The sequence below is a fragment of the Globicephala melas genome, chromosome 11, assembly GCF_963455315.2.
Source record: "Globicephala melas chromosome 11, mGloMel1.2, whole genome shotgun sequence".
NCBI lineage: Eukaryota > Metazoa > Chordata > Mammalia > Artiodactyla > Delphinidae > Globicephala > Globicephala melas.
The window spans coordinates 33,039,709-33,055,769 of NC_083324.2; the positions used below are offsets into that span (position 1 = coordinate 33,039,709).

General features: G+C 36.1%; 1 protein-coding gene across 12 annotated transcripts in view; it reads left to right on the top strand.

The window, feature by feature from the left end:
* Positions 1–16,061, top strand: part of ERC2 (ELKS/RAB6-interacting/CAST family member 2) — a 962,565-nt gene that overhangs the window by 433,520 nt on the left and 512,984 nt on the right. For 9 of the 12 annotated variants that reach the window (XR_009565841.1, XR_009565842.1, XM_060308008.1 and 6 more), the window contains 3 exons: positions 3,120–3,260; positions 6,377–6,517; positions 10,619–10,654. Coding sequence is in view for 10 of the 12 variants with exons in the window: in XM_060308008.1 (XP_060163991.1) it covers positions 3,120–3,260; positions 6,377–6,517; positions 10,619–10,654 (318 nt within the window). In the remaining 2 variants the exon portion in view is untranslated. The remainder of the gene's footprint in view (positions 1–3,119; positions 3,261–6,376; positions 6,518–10,618; positions 10,655–16,061) is intronic. The other 3 variants (XM_060308011.1, XM_060308012.1, XM_060308015.1) reach the window with 1 other exon arrangement.

Genomic DNA, 16,061 nt, shown 5'->3' on the forward strand with positions numbered 1-16,061 from the left:
TATCCACATGTAAGTGGACAGATCCTCTGCAACAAGACATGGGACAAAAAGGAAAATGATTAATTAAAAATCGTGTACTTATGAGAGCATTTAATTATTTGCTGTCCTTTGGCTGATGAATAGAACCCATTAGGCACTATTCACCATTTCACTTGGATTATTACATCCCAGGGAGTGTGTTATTCCTTTTAATGTCCGGGAACTTATTCAAATATCCAGAGTGTGTAAAAATAAATAAATAAATAATGCTGCTTGGTGAGTTAAGACTGAGTATGACTTAGCTCTAGGAATGACACACAGAAGCTCAAGGAACCCGCTGTATTTATAAAGCTGGTCTCGCCAAGCCTTGCTGTGGCCACGTAGCAGATAAGCAGTTGAGAAAACCAGATAGCAGAGCTGGAGGCCACCGCAGTGCAGTTCCCACCCAGTGATAAAGCACAAATAGATTAGACCTGTGCAGAGCCAGATGGGTGCACAAGGAACACTTGCCAATGCAAATAAGACTAAAACAAGAACACATTGTTGGAATTTCTGCAAGTTGGTTGTTAATCAAGTAGATCATGCCATATTAGGACCTTTTAACACGTGTTTTTGACATCTGGCCCTGCGCGGCTGACAGTTAAATTAGTTTTGTGATTGACGGAGAAATATTTTGTAGTATTGAATCATCAATAACACTTAAAAACGTTATACTGCTTGCTGATTTTCTTTGTCATCGATGCCCCGTCAATAGTACAAGTGCTTAGAGCAAATCAACCTAATTTCCAAGTGACTCTGACACCTTCTGGATGTTAACATGCATACTTAATTTCCCTTTCTTTGAAGACAGGATGATCCCTAATTTGAATTTTGTTCCTTCCATCAGCCTTTTTAATTGCCTGTTGTATGCCAGACAGTTTGCCCAGCCCTGGGTTAAGAGATTCATAAGATTTGACTGTTGCCTTTTGGAAAGCTAGGCTGAGAGAGTGGACATGCAATAAAACCAAGCAAAGGGTGCCTAGTGAGAATAAATGCATGTTTATGTTCTGGCCAGAGTGATTCCTGGGAAGGTTTCTAAATAGTGATGTGACATGGTCAGTTTGGGCCTTTAAAAATATCACTCCAACAGCCACGGGGTGGAAGTGATGGGATGGAGATGGCCTGCTCACGGGGTGACCAGTTGTGAGGCTTCTGCAATAAGTGCAGGCAAAAGGCGGTGTGGGTTCAGTTGCTGAAATTGTTAAAAGTCCTTGAGAGACTTACCGTGCACTGAGGCCATTTCCTTCTTCTGTCAATCACATAATCATCTACTCTACAATGGCACAGACAGAGTAAAATAGGACAGTAACTGAAATCAAGAAGAAACAAAATAGGGAATGTAATAGACTCATTTGTTCTGTTTCTACCCCACTGTTATAGTAATAATATACTTCATTTTAAAGTGTTTTTGAGTAATTACAAAACAACAATGGTACTTTTTTTGCCCTTGAAAGCATTAGACATAAATTATTGTCATTGGGGTAGAACAGTTGCTCCCCTGGGGGAACTTAAATCACAGGCTAAGTGTTCAAACTAACTTCCCTCTACATTAAACACCGTTTTACAGTTGTCTTATATATCAGGCATCGTCTTGTACTATATACTTGTAAGAATATAAAAGACAATATTCTTAAGAATCGTTGCACCAACATTTTTTAACATGACCATCCAAAAGGAAATTCAAATATGTGTTAGGTAATTTGAAACAAGTTTCAGAAATCTAACTTAAATTTTACCCAAGCAGAATTTTCCTTAAAAAAAGAAGGTTCTGGGACTTCCCTGGTGGCTCAGTGGTTAAGAATCCACCTGCCAGTGCAGGGGACGTGGGTTCGAGCCCCTCGGGGAAGATTCCACATGCCGCGGAGCAACTAAGCCTGTGTGCCACAACTACTGAAGCCCCCGCGCCTAGAGCCCGTGCTCCACAACAAGAGAAGCCACTGCAGTGAGAAGCCTGAGCATCACAACGAGGAGGGGCCCCTGCTCGTCGCAATTGGAGAGGGCCCGCGCGCAGCGACGAGGACCCAACGCAACCAAAAATAAATAAATTAAAAAAAAATTCCTTAGGAAAAAAACAAAAGGTTCTTATTTTGATATCAGTAAGATTTCACTCTTTTGGAAAACATGTCTACTAGAGTAATGTTTTTATTTCAATATAAAAGTCAAGGGCAGACAGACCCTCAGATCTCCTTGAATGGCTCCAGGTGTATGTTTGTGGCAGTGTGTTCTTTTGGCCGTGGCTAAGACTCAGACAGCCCTGGATGGCAGGGTGGGCCTTTTGTTTATGAGCTGGATCACCTTGGACGAGTCAGTCGGCCTCTCTGAGACTGGGTTTCCTCTGTACTACTCTGTTACCAGTGGTACTGGTTCAGATCTCACAGATGTGATAAGGACTAGATGAGAAGGGTGTGTCACAGTGCCTAGCATGTAGCAGCTTCTCAGTAAAAGAAGCTGCTGTTTGAACTTTGCTCAAATTCTAGCAATGTTTTTGAGTCTCTACTGATTGCCAAGAAACCACTGAAAAAATATGGAAGTAAATAAACAGCTCCAGACACATTGAAAAATCACTTATATAAGGAGCTTATTCTTTCTTTTGTCTCAAGTTTTCACTGTGAGTCCAGCTCTAAGTCCCGGAGGGGTCTAGGTCCTGCCCCACTTTGATCCCCTTTCTAGCGAGAAGAGTCTTTGGAAATCAAGGAAAGTTCTTTGACATCAAATGGGAAAGCCAAGCAAAGAGGGTTGATCCAAGAGGTTAGTTCTACCTCTTCCCCTTACCCATGCAAGACTTTAGGTCTTGGTGCCTGAACCTCCCTCTTCTGGAATTGCTCTTGGAATTTTCCTGGTACCACCATGAACTTGAACATTGAGATCCCTTGCAACCCTATGATACTAACTTTGATTAACAAGCTGAAAGCTTTATTGACTGTCTTTTCCAAATACTGTTACGCACAGCTTCTCTTCACAAACCCAGTTTTGAATATCTTGTGTTTGTTGATTCCTCTAGAACATTTCTTATGTGTATTTCTTCTTATTTCCTTTTGTAACATGCCTTGGCATGCACACTGATTGGTTCTCAACTCTTTTTTTGGGCAATTGCCTCACAGGAAAGAATAATTGAGCGTTTGAAAGAACAACGGGAGAGAGATGATCGGGAAAGACTTGAAGAGATAGAATCATTCCGAAAAGAGAATAAAGACCTGAAAGAGAAGGTCAACGCTTTACAAGCTGAACTGACTGAAAAAGAGGTGAGTCTGGGGAAACAACCACACTGATAGTACTCATAAACCCATATCCATGTAGCCTTGAGAGACTAGAGACTTAGTTTGAGGGACAGTGTGAAGGTTTGGGGGACCTAGTTACCTTTGCTTTGTAAAGCTATCTGAATTCAAAGAACAGCATTTACTGTAATTCCCTACATCTGGTGATGCTCTGTGCATATCTTCTGTACTCTACTGACCACATACCATTTAGCTCCTTGAAAGTTTTCTTGATGTCTTACCATATTCATACGGCTTGGAGGATTCTGTATTTTTTTTTCAATGTCTCATGATCCCTTGTTTGAGATAACAGTAACAACAACAGCATTGATGATAATAACAATAGCTCCACCTTACTGAGGGCCTGTTATGTACTAATCCTTGTGTTGGGTGCTGTACATTCATCTGTGCTTCTCAAATGGATCATTCAATACCACCAGGTTAGGTTATATGGTACCATGCTGGACACATATGTATAGGTTGTGGCTGCTCTTCTGGGACATCATTTTTACATTATGGTAAATAATTTGAAAGAGTATTTTAATGCTCGCGCAAACATGGATACAGAAAACAAATCTCACCTGCATTTGTTAATGTAAAACAATATGCTTTAAAGAAATTTTTTGTTTGGTGGTTATGGAGAGTATCCCTATTCTGAGGGATGGCTATAACCCCTTTAGTTTACTTAGGGATACTTTGGTGGAGAAGTTTGAGAAGCAGCAATGCCCATTCTTTTATTCAGTCTCCAAAGCTCTGAGATATGTGCCATTGTCCACACTTGGTCCCCTCACACTTATTTTTGTCTGTGGAAAATGTCTATCTCCTTTATGATATGTCAATCCTTTTGCTCTGTTGGGTTGTATCACAGCATAGTTGTATATGTCCCAGCTCCGAAGTATCACCTCAGCCCTTGGATTTTGATAATTCTATACAAATTGAAGTACTGTCTAAATTAGGAGTCCAAGAAGGGAACAATTGATGAAAAATAGGAATTTTGAGGAAACTTAGCAGCAAAATTTGTATTCTCTAAAACTTAAGCTCACTAGTTTTTAGAGAAGAGATTATTTCTTTGATATGAAAATAAAGAATGTAAATCCTGGGGGATCTGTAATTACTGTAGTTAGTATGTAACAGAAGGCACAGAAGCTTCTATCTCGTTTGCAGCATTCTTCACAGATTGCAAGTGTTATTCATGGGTTTGCACCTTAAAAAAAAAAAAATATATATATAGATAGATATGCTTCTAATTGAAAAGAGATCTTGATGACATGGTGGAGCATAAGCTTTAAATGAAAATAATTTTGTAAACAATGCTTACATTGTATGAACTTCAGATAGGCATTTCTGCAAACATTTATTGTTCCTGTGTAATAATGTGCCTGCCACTGGGCTAGATGTGTCAGTCAAGGTTCCACCAGAAAAACAGAACTGTACGAAGGAATTTAACCATATTAAGAAATTTATTACAAGAAATTGGCTTACATAGTTATGGAGGCTGGCTAAGCAAGTCCAAAATTCACAGGGAAGGCCATCAGGAAGGGCGGGCTGGAAACTCTCAGGCAGGAGCTGATGCTGCAGTCCACAGGAGGAATTTCTTCTTCCTGAGGGAAACCTTAGTCTGCTCCTAAGACCTTTCAACTGATAGGATCAGGCCCACCCAGATTATGAAGAATAATATCCTTTACTTAAAGTCAACTGATTGCAGATGTTAGTCACATCTACAAAATACCTCCACAGCAACACTTAAGGTTAGTGTTTGATTGAATAACTGGAGACTATGGCCTAGCCAAGTTGACACATAAAGCTATCACCCCTGGCAATTTTAAATTTATAAAGGAAAACAATGTATAATTGTTGTTAGCATGGAGCTTATAATTTAGTTGGAGTGGTAATAATCTTCAGCATGACAGAGTGCCTGAATTATAAGTTTCTTTATTATTTCTGTGGTAGTTACATGATAAAGACCATTGAAACTGGAGTCGGAGACCTGGGTTCAGACCTATGTCTCCCATTAATAGCTTGAGAACCTTGGAGAAGACAGGGCCTCATGTGAGCCTTAGTTTCCTTACCTGAAAAATGAGAATGGCTAACCTGTCCCTCAGAGGGTTGTTAGGACCTGGGTGGTTTGCTGGGTGATTGTGGCAGTATCTTCATCAATAAGGTTGTTCCAGTGCCCATGAAGCAGTAAAGTATTAGACCACATCATTTACTGAGAAACTGCTGTGGGCTTAGTGTTTTCCTAGGCACTGCAAAGGGATATAAAGGAAATGTACCCTGTCTGATTTTGGGTGGAACCTGAGCAATTTAGTCACGTAGATAGATGTTGCTAACCATTTTGTGTTTGCTGGTGGACATTGCTCTCCTAGCTAGCAACGTTGTGTTCTGTGGTATATGCTAGTATTTATTTCTTTACCTTTTGGGATTCGTACTATACAGGGAAGCTCTTGGTTTCTGGGCGTGATTAATGAATGGAACAACTTGGGTAACCCCATGTCAGAGTTGGGGAGATTCATTATATTGCTGAATCTGAATTTACAAAGCACTAGGCCATAAAGTCTACTCTGAATTTTTAAGTAATTTTATCTTTGATTCTGTAGAAGATGTTTGAGAAACCATTGGCCATTTTTCATTAAAGAAATGGAATTTGATAAAAACAACAGGATTCTTCTTTTATACTTGATCTGCCCTTTTCGGGGAGAAAAGAATTAAAGTTTGTATTTTCTTTCATATTTTTCTTAGAGTCTGTGCCACCTGACAGCAATAAACATAAATGGAAGGTTCAGGGTGTCTGTTTTGCCATGACATGTAAAGACCACCTTGGGACTTAGTTCATTAGCATAACTTTGAGACATGAAACATGCATTTACTGACTGCACCATTTGGGCACATTTGATTTTTACTGCAATTAGATCCTGCTTGGTTCTGTAAACTGGCCAACTTTAATTTCCTGGCCAGGGCCGACTATTGTTACCTTAGTAAGACTATATTTACCCTCTCTGTCTAATGCACACTTTATTACTATGTATAGAATCAATGTATTCAAATTGAAGACATTACTAGTAGAAATTATAGTGTTCTACTTACTAGTGTTCTTTTCCTTTCAGTCTAGTTTAATTGACCTCAAGGAACATGCATCTTCATTAGCCTCAGCGGGGCTGAAAAGGGACTCCAAATTAAAATCTCTAGAAATAGCCATTGAACAAAAGAAAGAAGAATGTAACAAATTGGAAGCACAGCTAAAAAAGGTAAGTGAAGTCTAAGAAAAAACATGCTCATTTTCTGAATTTATAAAATAGGAAAGGAAGAGACATTTTTCAAAAAATAAAAACCCCTTATCTTTTGTCATCTGGTGATAAAAGGATTAATTAAGCAATCTTTATTCCTAAGAAGTCTGCATCAAGTCTGTCTGTGAACCTGAAAAGTTATCTTAGGTTTCCTGTCTGGGGAAACACAAAACAAAACAAAACAAAACAAAACCTTGACAAATAGATGAAAATTGTAGTAGAAGTGAAAAATATTTTAAAAACCAAAAACCAGCCATTACTCTCTGGGCAAATCTCAACTATCAGAAAAAGATAAATGGAAGTGTTTGCATAAACCAAAGAATCCAGGGGTCCCATTATACATTAATAAACTTTTACTACTTTCAGAAGTAGGTCAATTTTTTTAATTGGAACTTTGCAAAACTTTACCCGACAATGTTAAATTTCTAGAAGTTCACCAAAATAGTCGAGTCCTTGGAAGATGTACGGATTGACTATTTATACTTGACCAGAAATGGCCTGAATGTCTAAGCAAGTTTATACGTAGAAGGCTTCAGAAAAGAAAGCAGGATCTTTGCATTGCAGCATTAACATGTTTTCTCTGAACTGGACATTTTTGTGGAGTACATTTCCAGTCATGCATTGTTCCTTTGACTTTTTCCCTGTGTTGTTTGGTACGTCTGCATTCATTGTTCACGTAAAACTCATAACATTATGAGTTTAAGCATTTTGTTTCCCTTTGACAACTTATAAACTTATTCAAAAGAGATGATAAGAATCTAAACAATCAAACGAAGCATATAATAAAATTCGACTGTATAATTCATAGCATATTGGAATGGGGATTTATTTGCTAGAGTTATGAAAATATATGATATGGATGATAGGGATGTGAAAGCATCATATCTGTGGAGAAATTCTGGATATTTCTAAATTTAATAGACTATTTTGTACGTATGATGCAATATATAACTGAAATGTGATTATACTTTGTTCACTTTACCACAGAATTTTAGGGAATTGTTATGAGATTTCACACTAATAAAGTCTCCTTACTAATACAGAAAAAGATAAATATACAGGTCAAATCTCTTTACAAAAAAACAGCCAGAAAATCTCTATATTACAAAGTCTATTTCCTAATCCCCTCAACATCTCACTTTTTTCAAGCAACATCTAGTTAAACAGAAATCTTGAGCAATAAATAGAAGAATTTAAACTGCCTCTTTGAGGGTGTTTACGTGGAGATTGACTTGGCTATTTATGCATTGGGTGTATGATACATATTCTTGACACATATATGAGTGTTTTCTGCAATATGTTATACGTGTATATGCATATCAAGAAATGAACCTAAGAAAGGTACTTTTTATTTAATGAACAGTTTTGTGATCATAAGGCAGACTCTCAGATAACTCTGTGAGAGAACTTCTTTGGCTTCCTGTGGTGGTCTTTGAGTTATCTTACCTCACTTGCAATGTGCTAAGTCCTGAAGGAGGGCCCCAAATAGACCTGGGCATGAAAGATGCCCTTCATCAACTCTGAGGAGCCATTATGGAGTTGAGGGCATCCCATATATTATTTCTGCAGATACATACTTGACACCCTCCCTTTTAGTGTAAGTCATCTATGGAATTTGAAATCCTCTAAAAATTAAAAGAAAGAGGTTCATGTATTGATGCTTGTAGTTTCCATGTATATGACTTAACTAGTTTAATAAATGAATGTCTGTGCTATTGAATTTAGTTTCTTTCAACATAGTTATGGTTAACCCCCAAAAGTCAATTAGAACATGTGGTTTCCTTAGACTCTCAGATAGACACCATGTTCTGAAATTCATAGATCAAATCCTATAAATATTTTAGCATTATTCCTGATGACATTTTAACATTCTGCTACATCACCAGGATTAAAGGAACAAATATGGTTGTCTTGCTGTAAAGGACCTATTTAATTTATGAAAAGATAATTTATTTCTAAGTATATAAATAATCTTTGCTTATACTGTCTCCTAAATGCATAGTACAGTGAGATTAAATAAGGTAATTATAATTTAAATATTTTTATACCTAACCTGCAGATGTTATTTTGTTATTTTTGGCCCTCTACATCAACTAAATTCGAAAATTCAAAATACTTTTTCTAGTACTCTTTAATTTCTGCTAATAAATAGTTCTGTAAAAACCTCAAGTACCCATCACCTTAAAAAGAATTGAGATCTGCATGAAATATTTGAAAATATAAGCCAACAGTATGTGAATATACATAAAACACATCATTTACTCATGGAAAAATAAGCAGCTATAAAAGCTTAAGGAGTGTCTGGGCCTCCCTTTAAATAAAAGGGTATGTGACTTGTGAATAAAATATAAAGGGTTACTAAATGAAAGCTGAAAGCATAATAGTTTTATTATATCATAAATAAACCATGAGTTCCCCATGGAATTTTGCTTAAGATTTGTGAGCGTCCAGGTATTTTTATCATAAAATCCACACAGCATTGTAGATGTGTTTAGCTGAACAGAAATCTTGTTTGCTAGTGACAATGGAATCCAAACGGCGATTTAAATTTGCTTTTGTCTTATAAACAATGCTTGAAATTGGTGAGTTTTTAACAGAAAAGTTTGTGGAGAACATTCATACACATAGTTGCTTTGAACCCTTTACTATACTATGTCAGTTTAAGACAGTTCCAAATACTTTGTGTCAACGATGGTTACTATAGGCAGAAAAGGAGCTATTCCTTACACGTTCCATCCCACCTCTTAAAAACAAACAATCCAAGATTCACTTGTAAGGAAATCTTTACTGATATTAGTGAGGCTGATAAAATGATATTAAATAAATAATTCTTAAGTACTAGCTATGAGTGTGCTTTATAACTTAGTGCATTCATTAATCTTAATTACACACCTAGGGGTTGAGAAGAGCCTAGTGACATGTGGATCATTTTGTCTTTCAAAAGAGTATTAAGTGTTCAATATGTAGAAGTAAATTTACTTTAAATGACTAGAAATCATTTGAGAAGCAACAGCAATTCAAAATGTTTTGATTTGTCTTATTTGGTAATTTTCCAATTAATATCATTTTGAGGAGGGTGTTTTTTAAAACCACAGTAAAACTATCATTTACTTTATCAAAGTTGAAGAAAAAATTCATGTTCTTCAAAGACATGTCTTGACATGTCTTCAAAGACATGTCTTTTCATGAAGATGAAAAGATCTTACAATATTTCACCTTCTACACATTGACATTGAGCCCCAAATTAATGATGCAAGTATTTAATAAATATAACTTGAGGATGCCATTTAAAATATTTAGTACATTTAAATCTGCAAACATTTAAATCTTCTACACAAAATAGAAGAGCATTACAGATTCTACAGGACTTGGAACATAGTAGGATAGACACAAAAAATGGTATTTTTTGTTGTTATGAACTACCAGTGGAAACTGATAGTAGACAATGGGTAATACTGTATTTTGGTTCCCTTTAATCTTCCTACTGACTTAAATTTTTTCTTTTCCCATTTGCTGTTAATCCTGTAATGTCTTGCTTACTGATATTTTGCTATTGCTAACCTGCTGTTTGCTGATCTATATTTTTCTAAAGTTAGACTGAATAGAAAATTCAGGCTGGTGTTAATATAAAAGAAGAGCTATAAATTCAATGATAAGATTTAATTAATCTTTTATTATTACCATCTTTGAAGTTCAGGTAACAAATTGCAGGCTTGGCCAAAAGCACTTCCTCTGATTCATTGCTGGAGGCCAGCACTTCATGTATCATCAAAAGTGGACAGCTTTCTTTATTTCATGGGTTATTTAACTTGAGAAAGGGAAAGTAACACAAACCTTCAATTTCTTATTCCAGCTATTCTTTTTTAGGAGCCAAAGTCAACATTTCTGTTTCCCTAGAGCCTCTCACTTTCACTGTGGAATGTTTAGAAACTGAAATTTCTTCCTTTTAACCATGAGTTTGTCTGTGCAAATGCACTAGATTTGTTGAGCTAATGCTGTGTTTCTGGATCTTTCCTTCTTTCCCTGTCTGTGCTTCAATGCCTCCCCACCTTTGCAATGTAGCAAGCTGAGCAGTTGTTCAATCAGATGTACAACCCAGTAAGTCATTTCTGAAAGTTCCCGCTGTAACATATCAAAGCATGAGGATCCATTGATCACGTCACAGTGTGCCATATTGGGGGTGTTTCGAAAATATACGTCTCTTCCCATTTCCGTTCTGTCAAAAGAAATGACCTGTGCAGAGGCCACTGCCATTTCTTTTGAAAGTGAAATTAAAAAATTAAGAACTCAGGGAACTATTGCCAGCTGTGATATTACCTCTGTCTTAACTTCAACCCTAAGGCGATAGAAAAACAGAGGTCAGCTGCAGATCTAGGCTCATAGAATTCTTTCCCAGATCCTTCAAACATAGAGTTATCTATGCCAAAAGGGATAGCATTTGTAAAATAGCAAACAACTCAATGTATGTTATATTCAAGGGATAGAAGTTAAAATAGGTTTTTATTTTAAAGTAGGGCTATGCTCTTTGAGACTAGTAAATGCCTAACATTACTGTGGGTTTTGTAAGAGTTAAAAACATATCATTTGAGAACAAACTAAAATATAGTCTCCTAAAAGCAGATAGTAACAATTCTCATTATAGCTTAATGGTACAAAAAAACAGGTAACTAGTAAAAATATGTGTAAAACAGCCCAGATGCCACCACTAATTTTTTTATCCTCATGACAAGTGTGTGTTTATATGAAGCAGTTTTTTTCTTTAACTTATTAAAGAAGAAGGGCTTTTTTGTTTTTCCAATTTAGGTGACTTAATGGGAGAAATAATACATAAGGTGACTGGGATTTGTTATGTGGCAGATGTGATCTGTGCTATCATGCATTCTAATTATCTCTTATTTATAAATTCCCATCATGGGAAAAAGGAATAGCAGGGATAAAGGAAACAATTCAGCCAACAACTTTTTGTTAAGCCGCTGCTCCAGGATACATACAGCCTGATACACAAGATGCTTGGGTGTATTTCGTTAGATTCAGTCTCCACCCTCCATTCTTTAAAACAAATTTTACTTTTGCAAACGGAATTCCTCAAGCCTCGTTGGAGCATCTTTATTAACCTCTTTCCCCATGTGTGATTTTTAGCAGAGCAACAAAAATAATCCAAATTTCCTTTCCCTTAACATTTGAATGGTTAATAAGCAGGCTTAGGACAGTGGAGATGTGAAGAAAGGCAAATTAAGACTGGGATATCTTCAAGCTTGAAAATTGACCCCGAGAAAAATAAGTGTTTTCTGTAGGTCATTTTAAAGAGGTGTAAAGTAATCCCACTGAAATTGTCTCACACTTACTACTTAAGGACAGGAAAAAAACCTAAGTATGTCTTATTTTAGGTGTGCAGGGCAAATGGGGAGGGCTTTGTTTCTGCAGCAGCTATGATTTAACAGGACCACAATAGGAGTTCACCATCCCTGTTAGGATAGGTAGGGCCAAAGAAATAGTTCTGTTAACTTTTAGACCATTTCCAGAAATATTGATAACATGGCAGGTATTGGATTTTGCCTTCATTTTAACCCAGTGATGGGTCTCTAGGATGCAAAAGCAAACTTTTCAGTCCTTTAGGTGACTAATTCAAAAGTCGTTGACTGATTTTTCTCCCTGAGTTAATTAAGCTAACCCATTGTTTTGGCATCCTGGGAATATAGCCAATTATTAATATAGCCAATTAATATAGCTCATTATTATTATTTTTAAAAATTTATTTTATTGAAGTATAGTTGATTTACAATGTTGTATTAATTTCTGCTGTACACTGAAGTGATTCAGTTATACATGTATATATTCTTTGCCATTTTCTTTTCCTTTATGGTTTATTACAAGATATTGAATATAGTTCCCTCTGCTATACAGTAGGACCTTGTTGTTTATCCATTCTATATATAATAGTTTGCATCTGCTAACTCCCAACTCCCAATCCATCCCTCCCCACCCCTCTGCCCCTTGGCAAGCACAGGTCTATTCTCTATGTCTGTGAGTCTGTTTCTGTTTTGTAAATAAGTTCATTTGTGTCATATTTTAGATTCCCCATATAAGTGTTATCACATTGTGTTTGTATTTCTCTTTCTGACTTACTTCACTTAGTATGGTAACCTCTAGTTGCATCCATGTTGCTGCAAATGGCATTATTTCATTCTTTTTTATGGCTTAGTAGTGTTCCATTGTATATATGTACCACATTTTCTTTATCCTTTCATCTCTTGATGGACATTTAGGTTGTTTCCATGTGTTGGCTATTGTGAATAATGGTGCTGTGAACATAGGGGTGCATGTATCTTTTTGAATTATAGTTTTGCCCAGATATTTGCCCAAGAGTGGGATTGCTGGATCATATGGCAACTCTTTTTAGTTTTCTGAGGAAACTCCATACTGTCTTCCATAGTCTGCAGATATTCTCAGGGTTCAATTCTTTTTTATTTATTTATTTTTGAATTTTTTAAAAAATTATTTATTTACTTTTGGCTGTGTTGGGTCTTTGTTGCTGCTCGTGGGCTTTCTCTAGCTGCGGTGAGTGGGGGCTACTTTTCGTTGAGGTGCGCAGGCTTCTCATTGTGGTGGCTTCTCTTGTTGCAGAGCACAGGCTCTAGGCATGTGGGCTTCAGTAGTTGTGGCACGCAGGTTCATAGTTGTGGCTCACGGGCTCTAGAGCGCAGGCTCCGTAGTTGTGGCATGCGGGCTTAGTTGTTCCACGGCATGTGGAATCTTCCCAGACCAGGCTCGTACCCATGTCCCCTGCATTGGCAGGTAGATTCTTAACCACTGTGCCACCAGGGAAGCCCTCAATTCTTTTTTAGACTGATAGAGAAGCAGCATGATGAATTTTCTATACTTTAGAGTGTTTTTAAAAATGACTATGTTTTTCTGGTTATAGAAATAAGGTATGGTCTCAGCAGAAAGTTTGCCAAAGTATAGATGGATATAGGAGAAAATAAAAGTAACAAGACACCTTAGTGAACAGAGATGATAACTAGGAACATCTAGGTTGTTCCACACCCAGATATCTTTTGATTGATTGTTAGTGTTCTTTCATCTCCTGTTTCCTTTTCTACCCTGTTCCTTCTTTCTTTCCTTTCTCCCCCTTCCCTCCCTTTTCCTTCCTTCTCTCCTTCCCTCTATTCTTTCTTCTTTTTTCTTATCTAATATCTATTTCTTTTCACAAAATTGTGTCAGTGTTTGTTGAGTTTTATATCCTATTTTTATGACATATCATCAGAATTTTCTCATATAATTAACTGTTCTTCTAAAACACCTTTTTAATGGTTGTATGATATTCCACCCTATGTTCTCATTTCCCAAACGTTAATCATTTCTTACCCCCCTTTTTTTTTGCCAGTATAAATAATACACTGAAGAACAGCTTTCCATATTAATTTTCCCACATTTCTATTTTTTTAATAGAATAAAATCCTGGGCCAGTAACTTTTAAAAGCTCCCGGTAGTTCCCGCTATGTTGCATTTTAGAGAAGTTCTACTAAGGCATGGCTCTTCCAGCACTGAATAAAGGCATTCTTTCTGTCACATCCAGACCAACACCAAGGACTTTCATTTCACATAACTTTGACAAATGCACAGATGGAATATTTTTTTCATTTTAACTTTCCTTTCATTAATTACTAGTGTGGTTGAGGTTTTTAATTCATTTATTAGCTGTTTGTATTTTTCTTCTGTAAATTGTTTCTTTAAGTCATTTAAGCACTTGTTTTTGAGTTTTCTGTTTTGTTCATTGGATTATTCTGTATGGGTTATTCTGTGCTTTACATGGAAACTTCGTCAGATTTGTGGCAAAATTTTATTTAATTTTTTTCTTTAGAGAACTATTTTTACATTCCTGACCTGTGTTTCCCTTTAGGATTTCCTCATTGCCTTTATGCTTAAAAGTCATCCTCTGATTTCAAGCCTAGACACTCACCTATATTAAATTTTTTAAATGTTACTTTTTATATCAGTTTATTCACCTTATCTATCTTTAGATTACTTTGATTCATGTTGAGTGGTGGGGTTCTAACTATATTTTTCTAAATGATCAACTAGTTATCCCAACACCATTTATCAAGTAATTCTTTCTGTATCCACTGATCTTGCTACTGTTTTATACTAAATTCTTATATGGATGAATATTTTAATTTCTGAGCTTCTGTTTAGTTTCATCAATTTCCATTGCTTGTTGAGTCAGAATTTTATTTATTGTGGCTTTATAATATTTTTAAACATCGAGTGCAACAAATTCTACCCCACTTTTCTCTGCTTTTTATTAGGTCTCAGTTTGTTTTAATGTTCTTAGCCTTTAATTTTCTATCATTCCAAGTAAACTTTAGGATCACCTTGTCAATTAAAAAGCACAGTTGTTTATTTTAATTTGAATTATATTCAACCTATAAAATAATTTTAGAATTATTGCTATCTTTCCAATATTTTTTTCCCATTTCGTCAACTTGATACAGCTTTTATCTATTTCAGTTATCTTTTACAGTAAAGTTTTGACATTTTTCTATTATAAGCCTGTGCTGTTTCTTTTTAAGGATAGCCCTGAGCATTTCTATGTATATAATTTTTAGTTACTGTTGTGAATGCTATATTTGTCCTTTTATTTTCTAACCAGTTATTGGTACCTAGGAAATTTATTTTATTCTTGTTTATTTATTTTGAATATGGCCACCCTACAAAATTTGGTGAATTATAACTTGTTTTTGTTAAATAAGATAATTTTACAGTCAGCCCTATGTACATCTGTCTAAACTAAGTCAGAATAAATAAAAATTAAGCTTTGAAGTCCTCCTGGGAGTATTTTTACCCTAGAGTAGAAATAAACCTTCTACTTTGAAAAACCTTTTACATTAGTCACTCTGTTTTACTAAGTGGTACTCTAATGCCATGTCTTAGGAGTCTAAAATGTTGTCTGTGTATCCTTATTACTTCTTATAGTAATAACCTTTCTTCAGCTTAACTACCAATCTCTACTCCTGAAGGAGTTTTGTCTTGTCATTATAAACACTGTGCAGGTTATCTTCAGGCGAGTTCTTTTCTTCCTTTAGTTCTTACTTCTAGACAAGTAATATCATTTTTTCATCAGTCTCCAATACCTTCTTTGCTGTAGCCCTAATGGTTATTGTGCCCAGAGATCGTATCCAGAAGCCTCTTATAAATTTTTAATAAATCTTTAGACTTTCTGGGTCCTAAATTTAGTGCTTCATTTAATACCATCATTGCTGCAGGGCAAATGTTTGATTTGGAGGTACTGGGGGCAACTTTGCTACTGGCTAAGACATACTTGAGACCCCTCTGTTGTTCCCACACACATGAGTCCCCCCTGCCTGGTCACTATCTTTTGAAATCCCATCTCTTCTACAAATTCACCTTTTGTGGGACTCACATTTTATGTAAGGTTTTACAAGAAAAAGACCAAGCATTTTTCCAGTCCAAAGGGAAAAAAAATTTTGTTCATGTTCAGTGAACT